This window comes from Monoraphidium neglectum (genome assembly GCF_000611645.1).
Source record: "Monoraphidium neglectum strain SAG 48.87 unplaced genomic scaffold scaffold01152, whole genome shotgun sequence".
Lineage (NCBI taxonomy): Eukaryota > Viridiplantae > Chlorophyta > Chlorophyceae > Sphaeropleales > Selenastraceae > Monoraphidium > Monoraphidium neglectum.
This window is the reverse complement of record NW_014012476.1, coordinates 1-14,894: the sequence shown is the minus strand read 5'-3', so window position 1 is coordinate 14,894 and position 14,894 is coordinate 1. Positions and strand designations below refer to the sequence as shown.

General features: G+C 64.7%; 4 protein-coding genes across 4 annotated transcripts in view; 2 read left to right on the top strand and 2 right to left on the bottom strand.

The window, feature by feature from the left end:
- The window catches only part of MNEG_6839 (Protease Do-like 10), a gene marked incomplete at both ends in the record, with an annotated part of 4,651 nt that extends 1,940 nt beyond the window's left edge, over window positions 1–2,711 (bottom strand). Inside the window, 8 exons of the mRNA XM_014044690.1 lie at window positions 245–327; window positions 519–675; window positions 988–1,074; window positions 1,301–1,372; window positions 1,678–1,755; window positions 1,928–1,970; window positions 2,193–2,212; window positions 2,490–2,711. Coding sequence (XP_013900144.1) covers window positions 245–327; window positions 519–675; window positions 988–1,074; window positions 1,301–1,372; window positions 1,678–1,755; window positions 1,928–1,970; window positions 2,193–2,212; window positions 2,490–2,711 — 762 coding nt within the window. The remainder of the gene's footprint in view (window positions 1–244; window positions 328–518; window positions 676–987; window positions 1,075–1,300; window positions 1,373–1,677; window positions 1,756–1,927; window positions 1,971–2,192; window positions 2,213–2,489) is intronic.
- A 776-nt stretch (window positions 2,712–3,487) lies between these two features.
- On the bottom strand, window positions 3,488–7,322 carry MNEG_6838 (secreted protein; the record flags this gene model as incomplete). Its single annotated transcript, XM_014044689.1, has 13 exons — window positions 3,488–3,635; window positions 3,839–3,981; window positions 4,290–4,392; window positions 4,628–4,718; window positions 4,927–4,967; window positions 5,113–5,156; window positions 5,280–5,310; window positions 5,504–5,601; window positions 5,793–5,870; window positions 6,036–6,080; window positions 6,702–6,786; window positions 6,910–7,141; window positions 7,298–7,322. 13 exons carry the CDS (start codon window positions 7,320–7,322, stop codon window positions 3,488–3,490), a joined length of 1,164 nt encoding a protein of 387 aa, XP_013900143.1.
- A 1,008-nt stretch (window positions 7,323–8,330) lies between these two features.
- Window positions 8,331–11,069, top strand: MNEG_6837 (hypothetical protein; the record flags this gene model as incomplete). The annotated part of the gene is made up of 7 exons (XM_014044688.1): window positions 8,331–8,539; window positions 8,683–8,826; window positions 9,010–9,153; window positions 9,343–9,368; window positions 9,995–10,164; window positions 10,490–10,640; window positions 10,978–11,069. The coding sequence occupies 7 exons, from the start codon at window positions 8,331–8,333 to the stop codon at window positions 11,067–11,069; spliced, it is 936 nt and encodes a 311-aa protein (XP_013900142.1).
- Window positions 11,070–12,194: 1,125 nt separating this feature from the next.
- On the top strand, window positions 12,195–14,787 carry MNEG_6836 (hypothetical protein; the record flags this gene model as incomplete). The annotated part of the gene is made up of 4 exons (XM_014044687.1): window positions 12,195–12,354; window positions 12,519–12,785; window positions 13,087–14,362; window positions 14,569–14,787. Coding segments are annotated over 4 exons (1,922 nt in total), but the record flags the coding sequence as incomplete, so codon positions are not given.
- Between the last annotated feature and the right edge of the window lie 107 nt (window positions 14,788–14,894).

The window sequence follows — 14,894 nt, the reverse complement described above, 5'->3', positions numbered from 1 at the left end:
GGGGGGGGAGGGGGAGGGCTTCGTGGACGAGCCCTGGCAGGATGCTTGGACGGGGCCATCGCTCTGCGGGGCCCACGCCACGTCAGCCGCCGCCAGGGTGGCCCGCTCGCCGCTGCGGGCGGCCTCGCGGCCGCGCGGCCCTCGGTACCCCCAGCCACCCCCACCACGAACCCGGTCTGCCCGGCCTCCCCTTGCGCGCCGCAGCCCCGCCGCGCGGCAACGCCATCGCCGCGACCCCGCGCACCGGGATGACGTAGCCGACGCCGTCGCCGCCCGTGAGGCACTGGAACGCGATGCCCACCACGTTGGAGCCCAGCAGCACGGGACCTGCCGGCGGCGCGCGCATCGAGGCGCAACAAGACAAGCAGGGGGGGTTCAGGGAGGCCTGAGACAGGAGGGAGCACAACTTCCAACCCTCGCCAGCTTTGCACAAGGGAGGCAACGGCATGCATAAGGACACTAAGCAGCTGAGGGCACCTTGGTATGCGCCGTAAGAGCCACTTTCCAGCCCCGCTCACCGCCGCTGTTACCGCTGTTGATGGCGGCGTCGACCTGGATGGCCAGCAGCGCGGTGCGCCCGTGGCTGTACTGCTGCCGGTCGATGCGCGACACGACGCCCTTGGTCACGCACACGTTGTCGCCCCCCTGCGGGAACCCGACGACGGACACCTCCGACTGCGGCAGCAGTGGCAGCGAGGCGGGCGGCCGGTGAGGGGTGAGTGGGGGACGGACCGGCAACGAAGGCCGGCAGCTCGCCGCGCACGTCTTGAAGTAAAAGAAGTGCACAGCCAACGAGACGTCTGCCTCAACAGCTGCAAGCAGTGCAAAACCCCATGCACTCAGCCGGGCAGCGGTAGCCAGGGGGCAGCAGATGGGTGGCGGGAGCCAGAACCTCGTGTGTCAGCCCTAGCAAACGCAAATGCACATCTCTGCGCGCGCGTGCACACACACATACACACGCATGCATCCACGCACATATGCCCACACCTGCATGGCGGGCAGGCCAGTGATGTCAAGGGGCTGGATGTCCTTCCAGAACTCGTCATCGTCCACAGTCAGCATGGCAATGTCGCACTGGGGGCAGGCAGGGACGAGAGGAGGGGTGCAAAACAGGGCGCCGGGTCAAGGCCAGGCCGGGCAGCGGATCGCAAGAGGGACCCTTCACGGGGACCGCGCGAGCTGGTGATATGCACTTGGGCTTGCTGCGAGCGGCGAGGGCAGGGCCAGACTGCAGGCGCGATGTGGTCGAAAAGGGGCACGCTGCGGCCCGGCGCGGGCGCGGGGCGCCTGCGTGGCGCACCTCGTGGCCGACCGCGACAACGCGCGCGTTGTACTTGTGCGCGTTGCCGTGCTTGCGGACCTTGACCACCACCTGCGTTGACGAGGTGGGGCCGGGAAGTCGAGCAGGCGGGCGTCCGGTCAGCGTTGAGGCAGCCAGGGCGGGAAGCCGGGGCGAAGGGGGTTTTGACGGATTGCGGCCGGCGCATGGCGCTGCGAGCGCGCTGTTGAGTGTAGAGCGCCGTCCGTGGGCGCCGCGGGTGGCGCAAGCCAATGATCAGTCCAGCGAGCGGCCTGCTGCATGGCAAGGGAGCAGGACCTGCCCCACCACCTGCCCGAGGGTGCCTGCACTGCTGCAGGCTGCCAACGTGACCCTGAAGAGGCATTGCAAACGCCCACCTGATTAGAGACGGCGTGCGCGTTAGTGAGGATACGGCGCTCCTCCCGAGGCGAGATCGCAAAGCCGCTCGCGGTGCACTGCGTGAGGGTGGAACGGCAAGGGGGGGCGCAATGGTGAGGCGCATGTGGCTGTGCGGGGCTCCGAAGCGCTTGCTACGTGCCGGATCAGCATGCGAGGTGGTGCATGCATGCATGCGTGCACAGCGGCAGCAAGCACACAGGGAGCACATGCACAGCCAAGCCTCGTCACCTTGGTCTGGGCCTGCATCTGCCAGGGCTGCGAGAAGTTGGGGCTGCGCGGGGCGGGAGTAGGGGAGAGCACGCGCAGGGCGGTCAGGGGGTAGCGGCCAGCGGGTAGCGGCCGCGGCTGCAAGGGCGGCAGGGGCCAAACCCTAGCCGGGATAGTGGGCTGCCTTGGCCCAGCGGCTGGTGGCCGGCGGCGGCGACGCGCTGGTGCATGGGCGGCGTGCAGCGCCACGCGGCACTGCTGCAGCCCATGATGGCGCAGCACTCACCTCGCGCTTGTGGTGAAGATCTGCCAAAGCCGTTGGGGGGATTGCGATTGCGGAGGGTGTCGGTCAGTTGCAGGCTGGCCGACTGCTGTGGGGTGGTTGGCTGCGCCCGTCTGCGCACATTCAGGGCGCACAAGAACCTCCAGGAAACACATGCTGCCTGCCTGCGCGGCCGCCACACGCGCAGGGGCAGCCACCGCGGCGGCTGCCGTACCGCTGCAGCACGCACCAGCCGCCGCTGCGGCCGCCGCACCAGGCACGGCTCTGTGCGTGGCGGTTGCCCCTACCCGCCGCCCGCACCTTGACAACGGACTTGAGGGCCCTGCACAGGTCCGGTGCGTATGCGGACGCCGACTGCTTGGTTGTGCGTTTGGGGGACAGCAGCATGCCTGTCAGCTCGTCCATGGCCTGCGGCGCGGTGTCCTCCACGGCGGTGCGGTCGAGCAGCGGTGCGACAGCCGTCGACGCGGTGGAGGCCACAAAGTCCTCCTCCGCGGCCCAACGAGATCCGTAAGTCGCCATTGTCCTGGTTGCGAGCCTGTGAGGGGCGGTTCCGTTGAGCCGTCGAAGTCAGTGAAGTGGTCTTTTCAATCTGGAGGGGGATCACGCCGCGCGCGAAAGGGCCTGCGACGCTGTATATGGCATCCGATATGATCCCACGATTTCTAGGCCAGCCACGTACCTCGTCAAGGGCGGCAGCACGCGGGGCGCAAGGCGGACGTTGAGCGAACGGCTGCTGAGCGAGAGCCCACCAAGCATCGAGAAATGTTGGAAATGCAAGTGCGAACTGAGAAGTCTAGTCGGAAGGGGCGGTGGGTGGCCCTTATGAAGTGAGCGCGTCAAGGAGTGGCTGCCCACCTCAACCTTTTCCGCCCCCTTGCCGCCAAATTCAAACATCGGCACGCTGCGACTAAAGGCGCCGCCGCTCACGAACGCACGGGGACCATGCAATGCATGCCTATCAACTGTGATTGACGCTCGTTATGTCCTGAGGGCGTCCTTATGCATATCCGAGAGACCAATACTCCCCTGGATTAGACAAACGGGGCTCGGCGGCAATCCAACCTCCCTGCTGTCGACTGACGCCTGTCCGCTGCGACCGCAATCAACGCCTTGAAACACAGTACATCATCCGCCTTGCGTTACTCTACATCGCGAGCTCCCCCATACCTTACGGTGCGAGTGGCGCACACAGCCTTACAAAATCGAGAACCCTATCACGCACAGAACAACGGAAGTCGCAGACCGGAAGCGAGGTGCACGACCGCTCCATGCAGCCGCCCTGCGCGGGGCGCCTGCTACCGCTGCTGGCTGTTCCCGTCATCGCCGCCGCCTGCTGCTGCCAGCGCCTGGGCTGAGCCGTAGTGCGACAGTGTGCCTAGGCCCCAGTGGAAGACGTAGCGCTCCGGCCGCTTGGCCCTCAGCATAGCCTCCGTCTCCGGCATGCTGCGGGCGATAGCAACATGCACGTGGGGGGTGGCAGTCATCACATCGCTGGTGACAGTCTGAGGGCGTGCAGTAGCACTTGTTGCACGGCATGCGGTTGAACGAGCAAGGCGCCAGCCACCGGTCGGTGTGGTGCAGCTGCGGCTGAGAGTCAGTGTCGCAGCAACAGCGAGAGCCCCCAGGGTACGCGCCGCCTGCCTCACCTGACCCCCCATCTGCCCGCGTAGTGGTTCCAGCCCACCTCCCACCCGCACGGCAGGAAGCCGATGCCTTTGAGGGGGTAACAGCACTCCCGCGGCTGCTTGCCGTTCGTGATGGCCGCGTGAAACTCCATCGCACGGCACAGCTGCCAGAGGGTGGGGCACGGGCCGCAGGGTTGGGGTCCACGCAAAAGGCAGCGCTGCAGCAGCTGCAGAGGATGCGCGCTGCTTCTTGCAGGCCGTGCGGGCTGGCTGGGCCGCCGCTGGCATCGTGCACAGCGCCCAGTCCCAAACATCGATGCGCCGTGTGCCGCACGCCCGCGCTGTGGGTCAGCTAACTTACCTGCAGAGACGACGAGGGGTGCCATATGCTTGCCTATCCTATGTACCTTCCCTCAAGGGCCCCCACGTCTCAGCCCCAGCAACCACTCCAAGCGCCGTGCCACTCATTCACCTTGCTGTCTCCGTACGAGTAGAGGTCCAGCCCCTGCTGCCAGGCAACCTCGGCCAGCTGGATCAGGCCGCCCAGCCCAAACTGTGAGTGGTACAGGTCCCGCCTGCGGAGAGGATCGAATTCCCGCACGTTGACAGGGGACCGCGTTCCCCAAATCCATGAGCTGGCTACTCCCTGCCCGGTGATGCCTAGGGCCGCGCTAGGCGCGGCCGGATCCGCTCGCGTTGGCGTGTGCTCAACCCGTAAGCAACGCCCCCAGTTTTGCGAGCCTTGACAGATGACGCCGTCCCCGCTCGATTCCCCGACCCGCGTCCGCCGTCGCAATGGCCCCCCCTCACTTCGTTTCAGTGCACTCCCCGCACGGCTGCAGGTACGCATCCATGACCCGCCGCCAGTCTGACAGCGCCTCGTCCAGCAGACGCCGGTCGCCTGGAGGCGCACGTGCAAACAGTCGAGGTGAGCAGGCTGCCATCATAAATTGCGGCTGGAGCAGTGCCATTTGCTGCGGTGTCAAGGAATGCATGGTGAGGGTGGCATCCATGAATTGACCCTGGACACAGTCTCCAGATCGGCCTCTTCAGTGGAAGGCCACTAAGGTACTTGGCAGGGCCTGCTCAAAGCAGGCCTGATACCTCACCCTTGAGGATCGCAAGCTGCCCTTTGCACTCGGCGATGGTGCTGCGGCAGGGGCGGGTGGGGGGGCAGCGAGTGCGGGCTTGAGCCAGGAATGGTCAATCCTGAATGGCAAGGCACGGCGAGTTGTTCAACCCTCTGCAACAGGCGCCCTGCACACAACTGCTTTTTGCAGGCCAGGGTTGGTCACCTGTGCCAGTTGCCTAGCGGCAGCCGTGAGAGCGCCTCGGACCGCTGCGGTACGAGGCGGGAGAAGAAGAGAGGTGAGCAACAACGCTAGTTGTAAGCAACAGTTCTGCGACAAAGCGCCTGAGTGCACAAGGCCACAAGGCTGCAACAATTGCAGCTTTGACTCACCAGCTCAGGCATGATGAGGCGGTCCACCCAGCTGCAGAAACATGGAGCAGGCAGGCAGGCGGGGGGTTTAGCACATGGTAAGACGATAAGAGCCCGCACCCAAGCCCCCCCCCCCTTGCGGCCAGCCACCCTCGACAAGCCAAGCGCGTCACGCATCTGCAGGTGAGTAGCAAAGTTTCACTGTCTTGTGCGGCCGCAGTGCTGCAGAGGCCTGGAGGGCTCACCTCAAGAACGCGGCCTCCACAACGCTGTTCCATCCCGGCCACGTGTGCTTGAGCAGCTCTGCGCTGCGCGCCATGCTAGCCACGCCCCACCCCGCTTCCTGCAGTCCAAAGAAAGCACACGTGGGCTTGGCAGGCCAGCATCACTAGGACCCACAAGCAGCTCGTCAAAGTGTGAAGCTGCGGCTGGCTGTCAATGCAGGGCAAGGAGCAGGACCTGGGCAACCGCCTGCGCGGAGCTAAGCAACGCAAGAAACGCACAACGATATGAATTGTACACTCGCCGGCTCACCAGCGGGGCGTTCTGCCCTTTGAAAACGCGGTTGGTGGTGGACCATGCCCATATGATGTCAGCCGCGTTGCGTGCGTACTGCAGGCGCACATGCAGTCAACCAGGTTGACCGGAAACCAAGGCCTCAGAAACGTGAGACCAGACAGCTGCTAAGATCAGCGTGCAATCCTGATGTGAGGGTGAGCATGGCAGGGACTTGTGCCAAGGCACGTACATGCGCAAACCCGTCCGCTTGCCGCGCACCTTGTCATCCCCTGAGACCAGCCACATCATGGTCTGCATGTACACCTGGTCAACATGGCGGGGGCAGCCGAGCCAGGAGGGGACGGATGATTTTGTGCTTTATGAGACGCTTGCAGTTGGCAGAGACCCCTGCACGAGGCAGCTATAATGGCATCTGGCGAGCAGGCACATGCCCAAGCTGGGTGCGAACGCACGGGCGACACCAGCATGTGCGCGTTTGCCTGCAATTTCTCGCACACATGGCGGCGCCCATGTGTGCTCTCTTGCTTGCACGCTTGGACGTCATGCCAACATGTGTACTTAGACACGCTGCACGCACGCACGAACTCACGTACATGCACACACACACACACACACACACACACACACACACACACACGCAAGCTCGCACAAGCATGCACATGCGCACGCTCACGTACAGCTTCACAAAGGGGTGATGTGAAGGCCCATGCATTTGCGCATCCTATGGCACGCACAAACGTGATTGCAAGTGCACACACACACACACACACACACACACACACACACACTCTCTCTCTCTCTCTCTCTCTCTCTTTCTCTCTCTCTCTCTCTCTCTCACACGCACACGCACGCACGCATGCACGCACGCACGCACCCACACATGCATCATCTGCATCTGCACGAACGAAGCCTCTGGCATCGCACCATCTTGCCGTCCTTCTCCACCAGCTCATCGTGACCCTTGCCCACGCCGTTGAAGTCAATGACAGCCTCCTTCAGCGCATGGGGGCTGCACAACAACGCCGGAGGAAGGCCGAAACCGAGCTGGCGTTGAGACAATTTGAATCGCTACGTTTGAAGCAGGGCGGGCCGTCTGTAAGGTCGCCCACTTGCTCGGCATAGAGCTGCTCACCTGTATTGCTTCGGCGTGTCTTGAGCAAGCTGCGCAGCCGCCGCCGCCCACTCGTCATTGACATTGTTGCCAGCCGTGCGGGACCGCAGCAGCTCCACCTCACGCGGGCCCATCAGCGTGCCGGGGTGGGCAAAAGTGTCGCGGCTGCCGCCATGCATCGCGGCCCCAAGACCGGCGGCCGCGTAGCCGGCGCTGCCATCGAAGCACTCCTGCACCGCGTGCTTGAGGCCATCTGCGTGGATCCCCAAGAGCAGCGGCAGCAGGCACATGCGAGCTGTGAGTAGGCAGGCATGTGTGTGTGCGTGTGTTCCATCCGCTGTCACGGCGGGCGATCACTGACATGGCAGGGAACTGATGACAGATAATTGCTTTCATATGCATTTCACACCTTTGATCTTCTTGGTGAAGCCCATAGATTCGCGTGCGCCAAGTTTGATGGGCTTCCTTGCTCGATGAATGCCGCGTTGACTGTCGTCGCTAACTTGAAAGTATGGAGTCCAATTGTTAGATGCTCGTGCTTATGATGACCTGCCTCGTGTGCGGGACAAGGCACCTGTCACCCATTCGTCTCATTTTTATTGGGTGACATCGCCTCTCGCTGCTTGTGCTGTTCTCAGAGCAGGCTACGGGCGGGCACGCCGAAGTGGCACAGGGAAGAGGGGGAGTATTGCACGCAACAGGGCAGGTCACCTGTACGTATGTTGGACCGGCATCCTAAAAAATCTAGCAGCAGCAACAGCAGCAGCGCTTCCTCGTGACTTGTCCCGGCGTCGCGAGCATGGCGCACCTGGTGTGGTTGCCAGCGTACATGCCGATTCAAGGTGAGGGGCAAGAGCTTCACCTCACACCTGTCTTTGACGTTGCACACATGCAATTGAGGACATGCACATGTATCAAGCGAAGTCAACGCTTCACCGTACTTCGCACTCAACAGTGAGCTGGTGGCCCAACCTCATGAAGAGTGGTAACATGCAAAATCAATGCTTTTACAGACACAGTGCTTGTTCTCAACAGGCGGCAATGACTCGCTGTGTGGGTGCGGTCAGCCATGCAGGCTGTCTTCAGGCATGACGTCTAAGCGACTGATGGGTAACATACCTGGGATGCCACTGCACAGGTGCTCCTCATCAACTTCAACTCAACGTCCATGACCTCATCCTGTGTGACAAGCACTTGTGAAGGCTGCGATGTATGCAGATTTCACTCCCGCCAGATCAGCCTCGCCGCTGCCTGCTGTGCTCTGTCCGTCCGTCCGGCCGATCGGGTGACGACTCGTGGCCTTCAGCCAACTCCTACCTCTGCCGCAGTATCATGGCCCCTCAACAAGTCGTTGTTGTGCACGCTCGTGGCTGCCACGCGCGCATCGAACCCCTCACAAAGGGATCCGTTTTGATCTTCGGCCTTGATCTCTAACGGCTGAAATGATCGCCCACACGTCTCTGAGCCCCTCAAGAAGCGTCTTCTCCATCACATGCTGTCGTCCAGTTTTCGCCCCAGCTGGCCTTCGAGGCGGCCGCCTCGCACGCGCCTTTGTCGGCGACAGCGCCAGCACGAGCAATGCACCACCAGTGTTCCGGCCGGCAACGGAGGCGGATATGGACACCTGCAGGCGACTCGTGCTTGAGGAGCGGTGGGTTTCCGGCTGGCAGAAGGCCGGCGCACATTCCTTAAGGAGAGAGTGCTCATCGGCGCAGGGAGGCTGGCACTCGCTGACCTCGAGCACAGTCAGCAGCCGCGGCCCACTGCATGCCGCGGCCTGCACACGCCTCGCAGGATGAACCCCCTCAGCATCGACCAAAGGCTCATTGTGGTGGCGGCCTGCCCCAGCAGCGGGGCCCTCATCGGCCTCGGGCAGCTCGTCCCACTGGGGCCTGGCCGGAGCGAGATCCGGTCAGTGGTGGTTGAGAAGGAGCACAGGTGCGTTCACCAGGGTCTGGAGGGACGCCTGCTATAAAGCCGTCACATGAGGTTTGCTTGGCATGCGCGACGCGCAGAGCGCCTCGGCCCTTCTGCACCAAGGTGTGTTGCCCACACCTGCACACATCAACATCTGGCCCCACCTCTCGACCTTGCCTTTGCGTGCTGCCGGCGGGGGCGAAGGGGCAAGGGCATCGGGGCGGCGCTGGTGCAGCACCTCTGCAGCCGCACGAGCGACACGGTGTGGATCACCACGATTTCCAGGCGCACGCAGTTCTACGAGCGGGTGGCGGGCTTTGAGCTGGTGCCCTTCACCCAAGTCCCCAGGTGCGCCGGCTTGCAAAGCGCCCGTCGACCCTCTCGTTCTCTTTGGGAGCCCCAGCTCAGAAGCTGCAATTGCTCCAGGCATGAGGCAGATCGGCCGGCTGCAGTCTTTCTTGCGCTCTTGGGACCGTATCGCTCTGCCGGCCGGCTACTGCAGACTGTGCTTGACTTCTTGCCCTGTCGTCACCGCAGGGAGATGCTGTTTGAAGCGCTCGCAGGTGTTGTGGCAGCCCGAGTATTCGTCAACGACCAGCTGGTGATCATGCGGCGACGACCGTCGTCTACATGATGCGCAAGCTGAACCGCTTGCTCGCTCTTCTGACTTTGCCAAGCAAGGCCATGCGGCATGGCACGGCGACTGCCAACTCACGGCACTTGCGCGGTGACTGCCAGTTTTGTTGACATATGGCCGCACACATCACCAACCTCTGGGCGCTTTCCAATCAATGCATGGCCCTCACAACACCTTTCTTGCTCACAGATCAACAGACGGGGGACTTCCCTCTTTTCGATCCCACCTGGCACAAACCACTAAGCGCGCATTGAACCCTCGAATTTCATCCCCAATTGTTCCGCAAAAAGCGCACGTTGTGTGCGTTCTGCGATTTGGTGCCACTAGCGCTCAGGGTGCGAGCCTCGCCGCACCAGAGCACGCCGCAGCCCTGCTCGCCCTGGAAAGAATAATAGCTTAATTCACAGCAACTGAATCCGTGACTTAGCGCTGCCAAACGCCGCTGTAGAGCAGCAGGAAGGCGTGCAGCACCGTGCATCAGCGCAGCGCACGATTGCGCCGCCCTGCGCGGCCTCGGGCCCGCGGCCTCGGCCACCATGCTCCCAACACTAGGCGGTCCCGCGCAGCCCGCGCCGACGGAGACGCACAATTCCCAGGAGATAAAGCTGATCCAGGCCGGCTACACGGGCGCGGACCGGCGCGTCGTGTACGAGTGCAACTTTTCGGTCGACACCGACATCGCGCAGCCCTTCATGCAGTACCTGCGCAGCCACATGCGGGAGGTGCGTCGGCACGGGCATGCAGGAACTTGCTCGCAGACGGGCATGGCTCACCAGTCCGCCTCTTCTGCGCGCGCCTGCATGCATGCCAAGATGCGTCCTGGCATGCCAGCTGACGTCAGCGTTACAGCGCTCGGGCCTGCGGCCAAAAGCCTCGCGATCTCGCCGATAAGCACTCCCCATGACCAACCCGCACAAGCACCTGCGCACGGCGGAGCGCGGGGTCGTGCGCGGGCCACGGCCCCAGCAGCCGCGGGACGCGTCGCTCTCATTCACCACCGTGATGCCTCGCTAACCGGCCCCCCTCGGCCGCTCCCCTCCCGTTCAGATCGTGTGCCTGGAGGAGGGCGCGCTGTTTGACCGCGCGACCCTGTCTATTGCAGAGCAGGAGGGCGGCAACTCGCTCAACAAGACGCTGCTGGTGGCGCGGTATCGCGCGCTGTCGCGCTTCCGCCTGCAGGAGTACTTTGATCGCCAGGGTGCGTCGCCCCTCCTCCCGCCTGCTGCGACACGCTTGGGCTGCTCGCCTGCTGTGCGTGCCACAAGTGTTGGTGTGCACCGCGCGCTGCGAAAGCCGAATGGCGTGGCGCCAGGGCATGTGGGGCCGGTCAGCAGCATTGCATGATGCTGGGCCAGGTCGCATTTGGCTGAGTCGGCGGGGGGGGGGGGGGTGCAAATCCAGCCTGCAGCAGTGGCAAAGAGCAGCGCCTGGGGTGCTGCACCCGCAGTTGTGCTGGACAGGTCCCATGCAACGGTCCCTCTCATCCCTCAAGAAGTCCTGCTCTTCGCATGCACCCCTTACCTCGCTCTGTGCAGGGGAGCGGCTGCGCGCGGACATGTTGGAAAAGTTTGGCGGCCGCTTTACAGTGGAGAGGCGCATCCTCGTCATCGACTGTGTCATAGAGTAGCGCAGGGGGCGGAGAATGGCACCATTGGCCCTAGTCCAGATCGCTTTCTACACACGCCCTTCCTGCGCGGCCGCGCCGCCCCGAGGCGCCGGGCTCGTGCAGTGGGCTGGGAGCGCGACGTGCTGTGCATGCTCACATTTTGTTGCGCCCAACAATTGGTGCAAGGAGGCGCAGAGCCCCGCTGTCTGCACATGACACTGTTGTGGGCTTGAATCACCAAATGCCTTGGACTAAACTCAATCCTGCAGTGTGCATCAATGATGTCGCATTAGAGCGTGTTGATCTGCTACGCCATAGTCATCTGTGTAATCAATAAAACCGCCGTGTGGCATGCTGGGTTGCGTCGCCGCTGGGTGCGTGCAATTTAAGCGTGCGCAAGAATGCAAATCGGCGCTACTGCAGTGTCCTACGGATGCAGAGAGGGATGCACCGAGTTCTGACATGTGGATGGGCACACGCTGCTGCACCTGTTTGAAGGTTGTAGAGCTTGTGGCTGCAACACAGCAAAAGCAGGGCCGCTGCAGCACAACATTCCGTAGCAAAGCGACCATCCCCACATCAAACACATTATAATTTTATGTCTCAGTGTCCCTGCTTACGCTGAGCATAATCTGTTCGAATCGTATCCTTCTGCCCAGATTAACGCACAATGTGCAGTTATGCTGCGACGAGGCAGTCAAACCGCCACCACGAGCTCGCTGACCCGACAGCACGTCGCTTACATGTTAAAGCCTGTAAGCCGAGTGAAGTGATCGTCAAGTTAACCCAATCTGCAACAGTGCGTGTGGGCGAAATTCGTCACTGCAGCGCATGGCGATGCCGATAATGGGCGCGGGAAGCCTGCAGTGCAGCCAGAGCCTGCAGCCAGACATCCTTGACATTTGCACATGATGGACGCCAGCAGCGCCTTGACACGTAGTTCGACACATATCATACATGTCATCAATGCCTCAGCTATGCCATCCTCCGATCCATTGATCTGAGGTCAGATCAAAGGCTTTTCCTTTGCGTTGCAGCTGTGCGATGCTTCGATCGACCCGCAAATAATACTGCAACATGGCGTCGTGAATCACACCGCTCATAGATAGGCTGTGGAGGGTCCCATAGCAGCTCACGGCGTCCGGGATGGAGGCTGGGCAACTTGTTGCCCCCAGGGAGGATGTTTTGATCTATGGGACGCTGCCAATCGCGCTCCTGGTGCCACAGCTCGGAGAGACGCCGAGCAGCCTCCTGGCGTTGCATCGTAGCTTGACAGCCAAGGCCATAGAGACAGCAGATGGCGAACGTGAGCACGCATCTCAATGGGGGCGACTTGCTTGGATCAAGCTGCGGGTCATATGGCTCGTAGCCGGCGCATGGCTGGGCTGCGGCTCACCTGTGTGCGCATGCTGCTGTTGCCGTGTGGGCGCACATGGTTGAGTGGTGCACGCTGCGCCTCCCTCTGTGCAGGTGTGCTGCAGCTGGACGCGCTGGCAAGCTGCCTGCAGCTGCCGCAGCAGCAGTGCGAGCTGCTGCTCAGCACACTTGCCGCTGTTGGCCCGCAGGGCAGCGGCGTTGGTGCGCCAGCTGCGCCGCTGGCGGCGGCAGGCGGCGTGAGCATACACCAGCTACTGCTGTTCCTGTTGGCGCAGATGTACGGCCGCGACGCGCACAAACCGGAGACCCAGGATCACTGGCCCGACGCGGAGGCGCGGCTCGCCCGCGCCGTCAGCCCAGGTGCGCAGCGCTCAGCGGCGCCCAGGCGGCGCCGCGGCGGGCCCTGCTCGGGCCGGCGGCCCCGCGTGCGGCGGCGGGGTCCCCCGCGAGCTTGCGTCCTGGCCTGGTAACCTTGCTGGAGCTCGGGTTGGGTGGGGTGTAATGGAGCTCGTCGCTCGGGAGCGCTCGCGCCTGGTTTGAGTGGAATCGCCAGAGTGCCTGCACACGACGAGTCGCGCGAGCGCGCGCACTCGCGACACGTGGCGCCCACCCCGCGGCCGCCTGCCCTCCCGCGCGCCGCCGCGCCCCTCCGCCCCTCCAGGCTCGCCCATCGCGGGCGCGAGCCCCGTCGCCGGCGCCACCACGCGGTCGCTCATCAAGGCCCAGATCCAGCAGCGCCAGCGGCAGCAGGAGGCGCTCATGCGGGGATTTTCAGACTACCTACATAAGCACCAGCGCGTGCTGCTGGAGTTGGTGCTGGACGTTCCGCCGCTCTTTGCAGGTCCTAAGGAGCAGCAGCAGCAGCAGCAGCAGCGGCGGGGGAGCAACGCGAGCTTAGGGGCGCCCGACGCGGACGTGGCGGCGGCCGCAGACGCGGACCCGCAGCAGCCGTCGGGGATGGCCGTGGATGGTGCGGGCGCCGGTGGCGCGGCGGCGGCGGCGGTGGCCGCATCGCCTCCGGCCGGCGGCGAGGCGGCGGGCGCGGAGAGTGCGCTCGTGCGGGGCGGGTCGCTGCCCAGCCTCTTGGTATCTGCAAAGGAGGTCGATCGACTCAGCTTTTTGCTACAGCCTGCGGGCAGCGGGCTCGCCACCCCTGCGACCGGCGCCGCCGCGGCACCCGCGCCGGGCGGCGGCGACGGCGACGGCGGTGCGCCGGCGCCCGCGGCCGCGCCGCGGCTGAGCGCGTGCCTGCCGCAGTTTGCGGCGGGGGGGCAGGACGCGGTCATGTTTGATGAGGTGTACCATTGGCTGAGCGCGAGCCTCCACGGCGCCGCCGCGGTGCCGCCGCCGACGCCCGGCGGCAGCTCCGGCGGCGGCCAGGGGGGCGCGTTCTCGGGCGGCGGCGGCAGCAGCGAGGCGCAGCAGTGGGCGGTGCTGGCGCTTCTCAGTGGGAGCGGCGGCGGCGGCGGGGTGGCGCCGGCGGCGGCGGGTGCTACAGCAGGGCAGCCCGCAGGGGTTGCGGCGTTGACAGGGGAAGCGGGCCCCATGGACGCCGCTCCAACGCGGGAACAGCAGCAGCCGCAGCAGCAGCCGCAGCAGCAGCCGGCCGCCCCACCCTCGCCAGTCGCCGCGTCCGCCGCCGCGCCCGCGCCGCCGTCGCCCGGCGCGTCCCCGCTGCTCGGCCCCAACGGCCTCGGCGCGCACCCGCTGCTGAGCCCGCTGAGCCTCGGGCCCGCGGCCCACGGGATGCGCATCAACACGCACCCCGTCGTCGTGCGCGGCGTGGTGGGGGCGTCGACGGGGCACGTGGACGAGCGGCGGGTGCGGGGCGTGTACAGGGGGACGGTGGTGCGCGGTGAGAGCGACCTGGCGCCTGGGGGAGAGCTGCTGGTCCAGGACTGCGTGGAGTGCCACATCTACATCCTGGCACCTCTCAGGTGGGCGGGCGGGTTGTTGCTTTGGTTGCAAATGCGCCAGCGAGGACGGGACCGCTTTGGGTCGAGGCCGGGGCGGCCTCCATGGGGCAGCGGTGGGCGGGCGCAGGCGGGGCCGTCCTGCCGGCGGCAGCGCGTGCGTGCGTGCAGCCGCGCCGGCGCCTGTTTGCCCATGCTCGCGCCCCGGGTGCCCCCGCCTTCCCTCGCAGGCGCGTGCTGATTTCCGGCTGCAGCGACTGCGCCGTCGTCGCCTGCGCAGTGGGCACGCTGCTGCGGCTCGACAGCTGCGAGCGGCTGACGGTCACCGCGGCGGCGGCGCAGGTGACGGCGGTCAGCTGCCACAGCTGCACGCTCTACCTCGGCACGCCGCGGCCGCCGGCGCTGCTGGGGGACTGCCGGTTCATGACCCTCGCGCCCTTCAACACGCGGTATGACGCACTCCCGGATCACATGCGCGCGGCCGGGCTGCCCGTCGGCGGCCCCAGCCTCTGGGACCAGCCGCTCCTCTGCTGCGGCCGCGAGGGCGGCCCCCGCC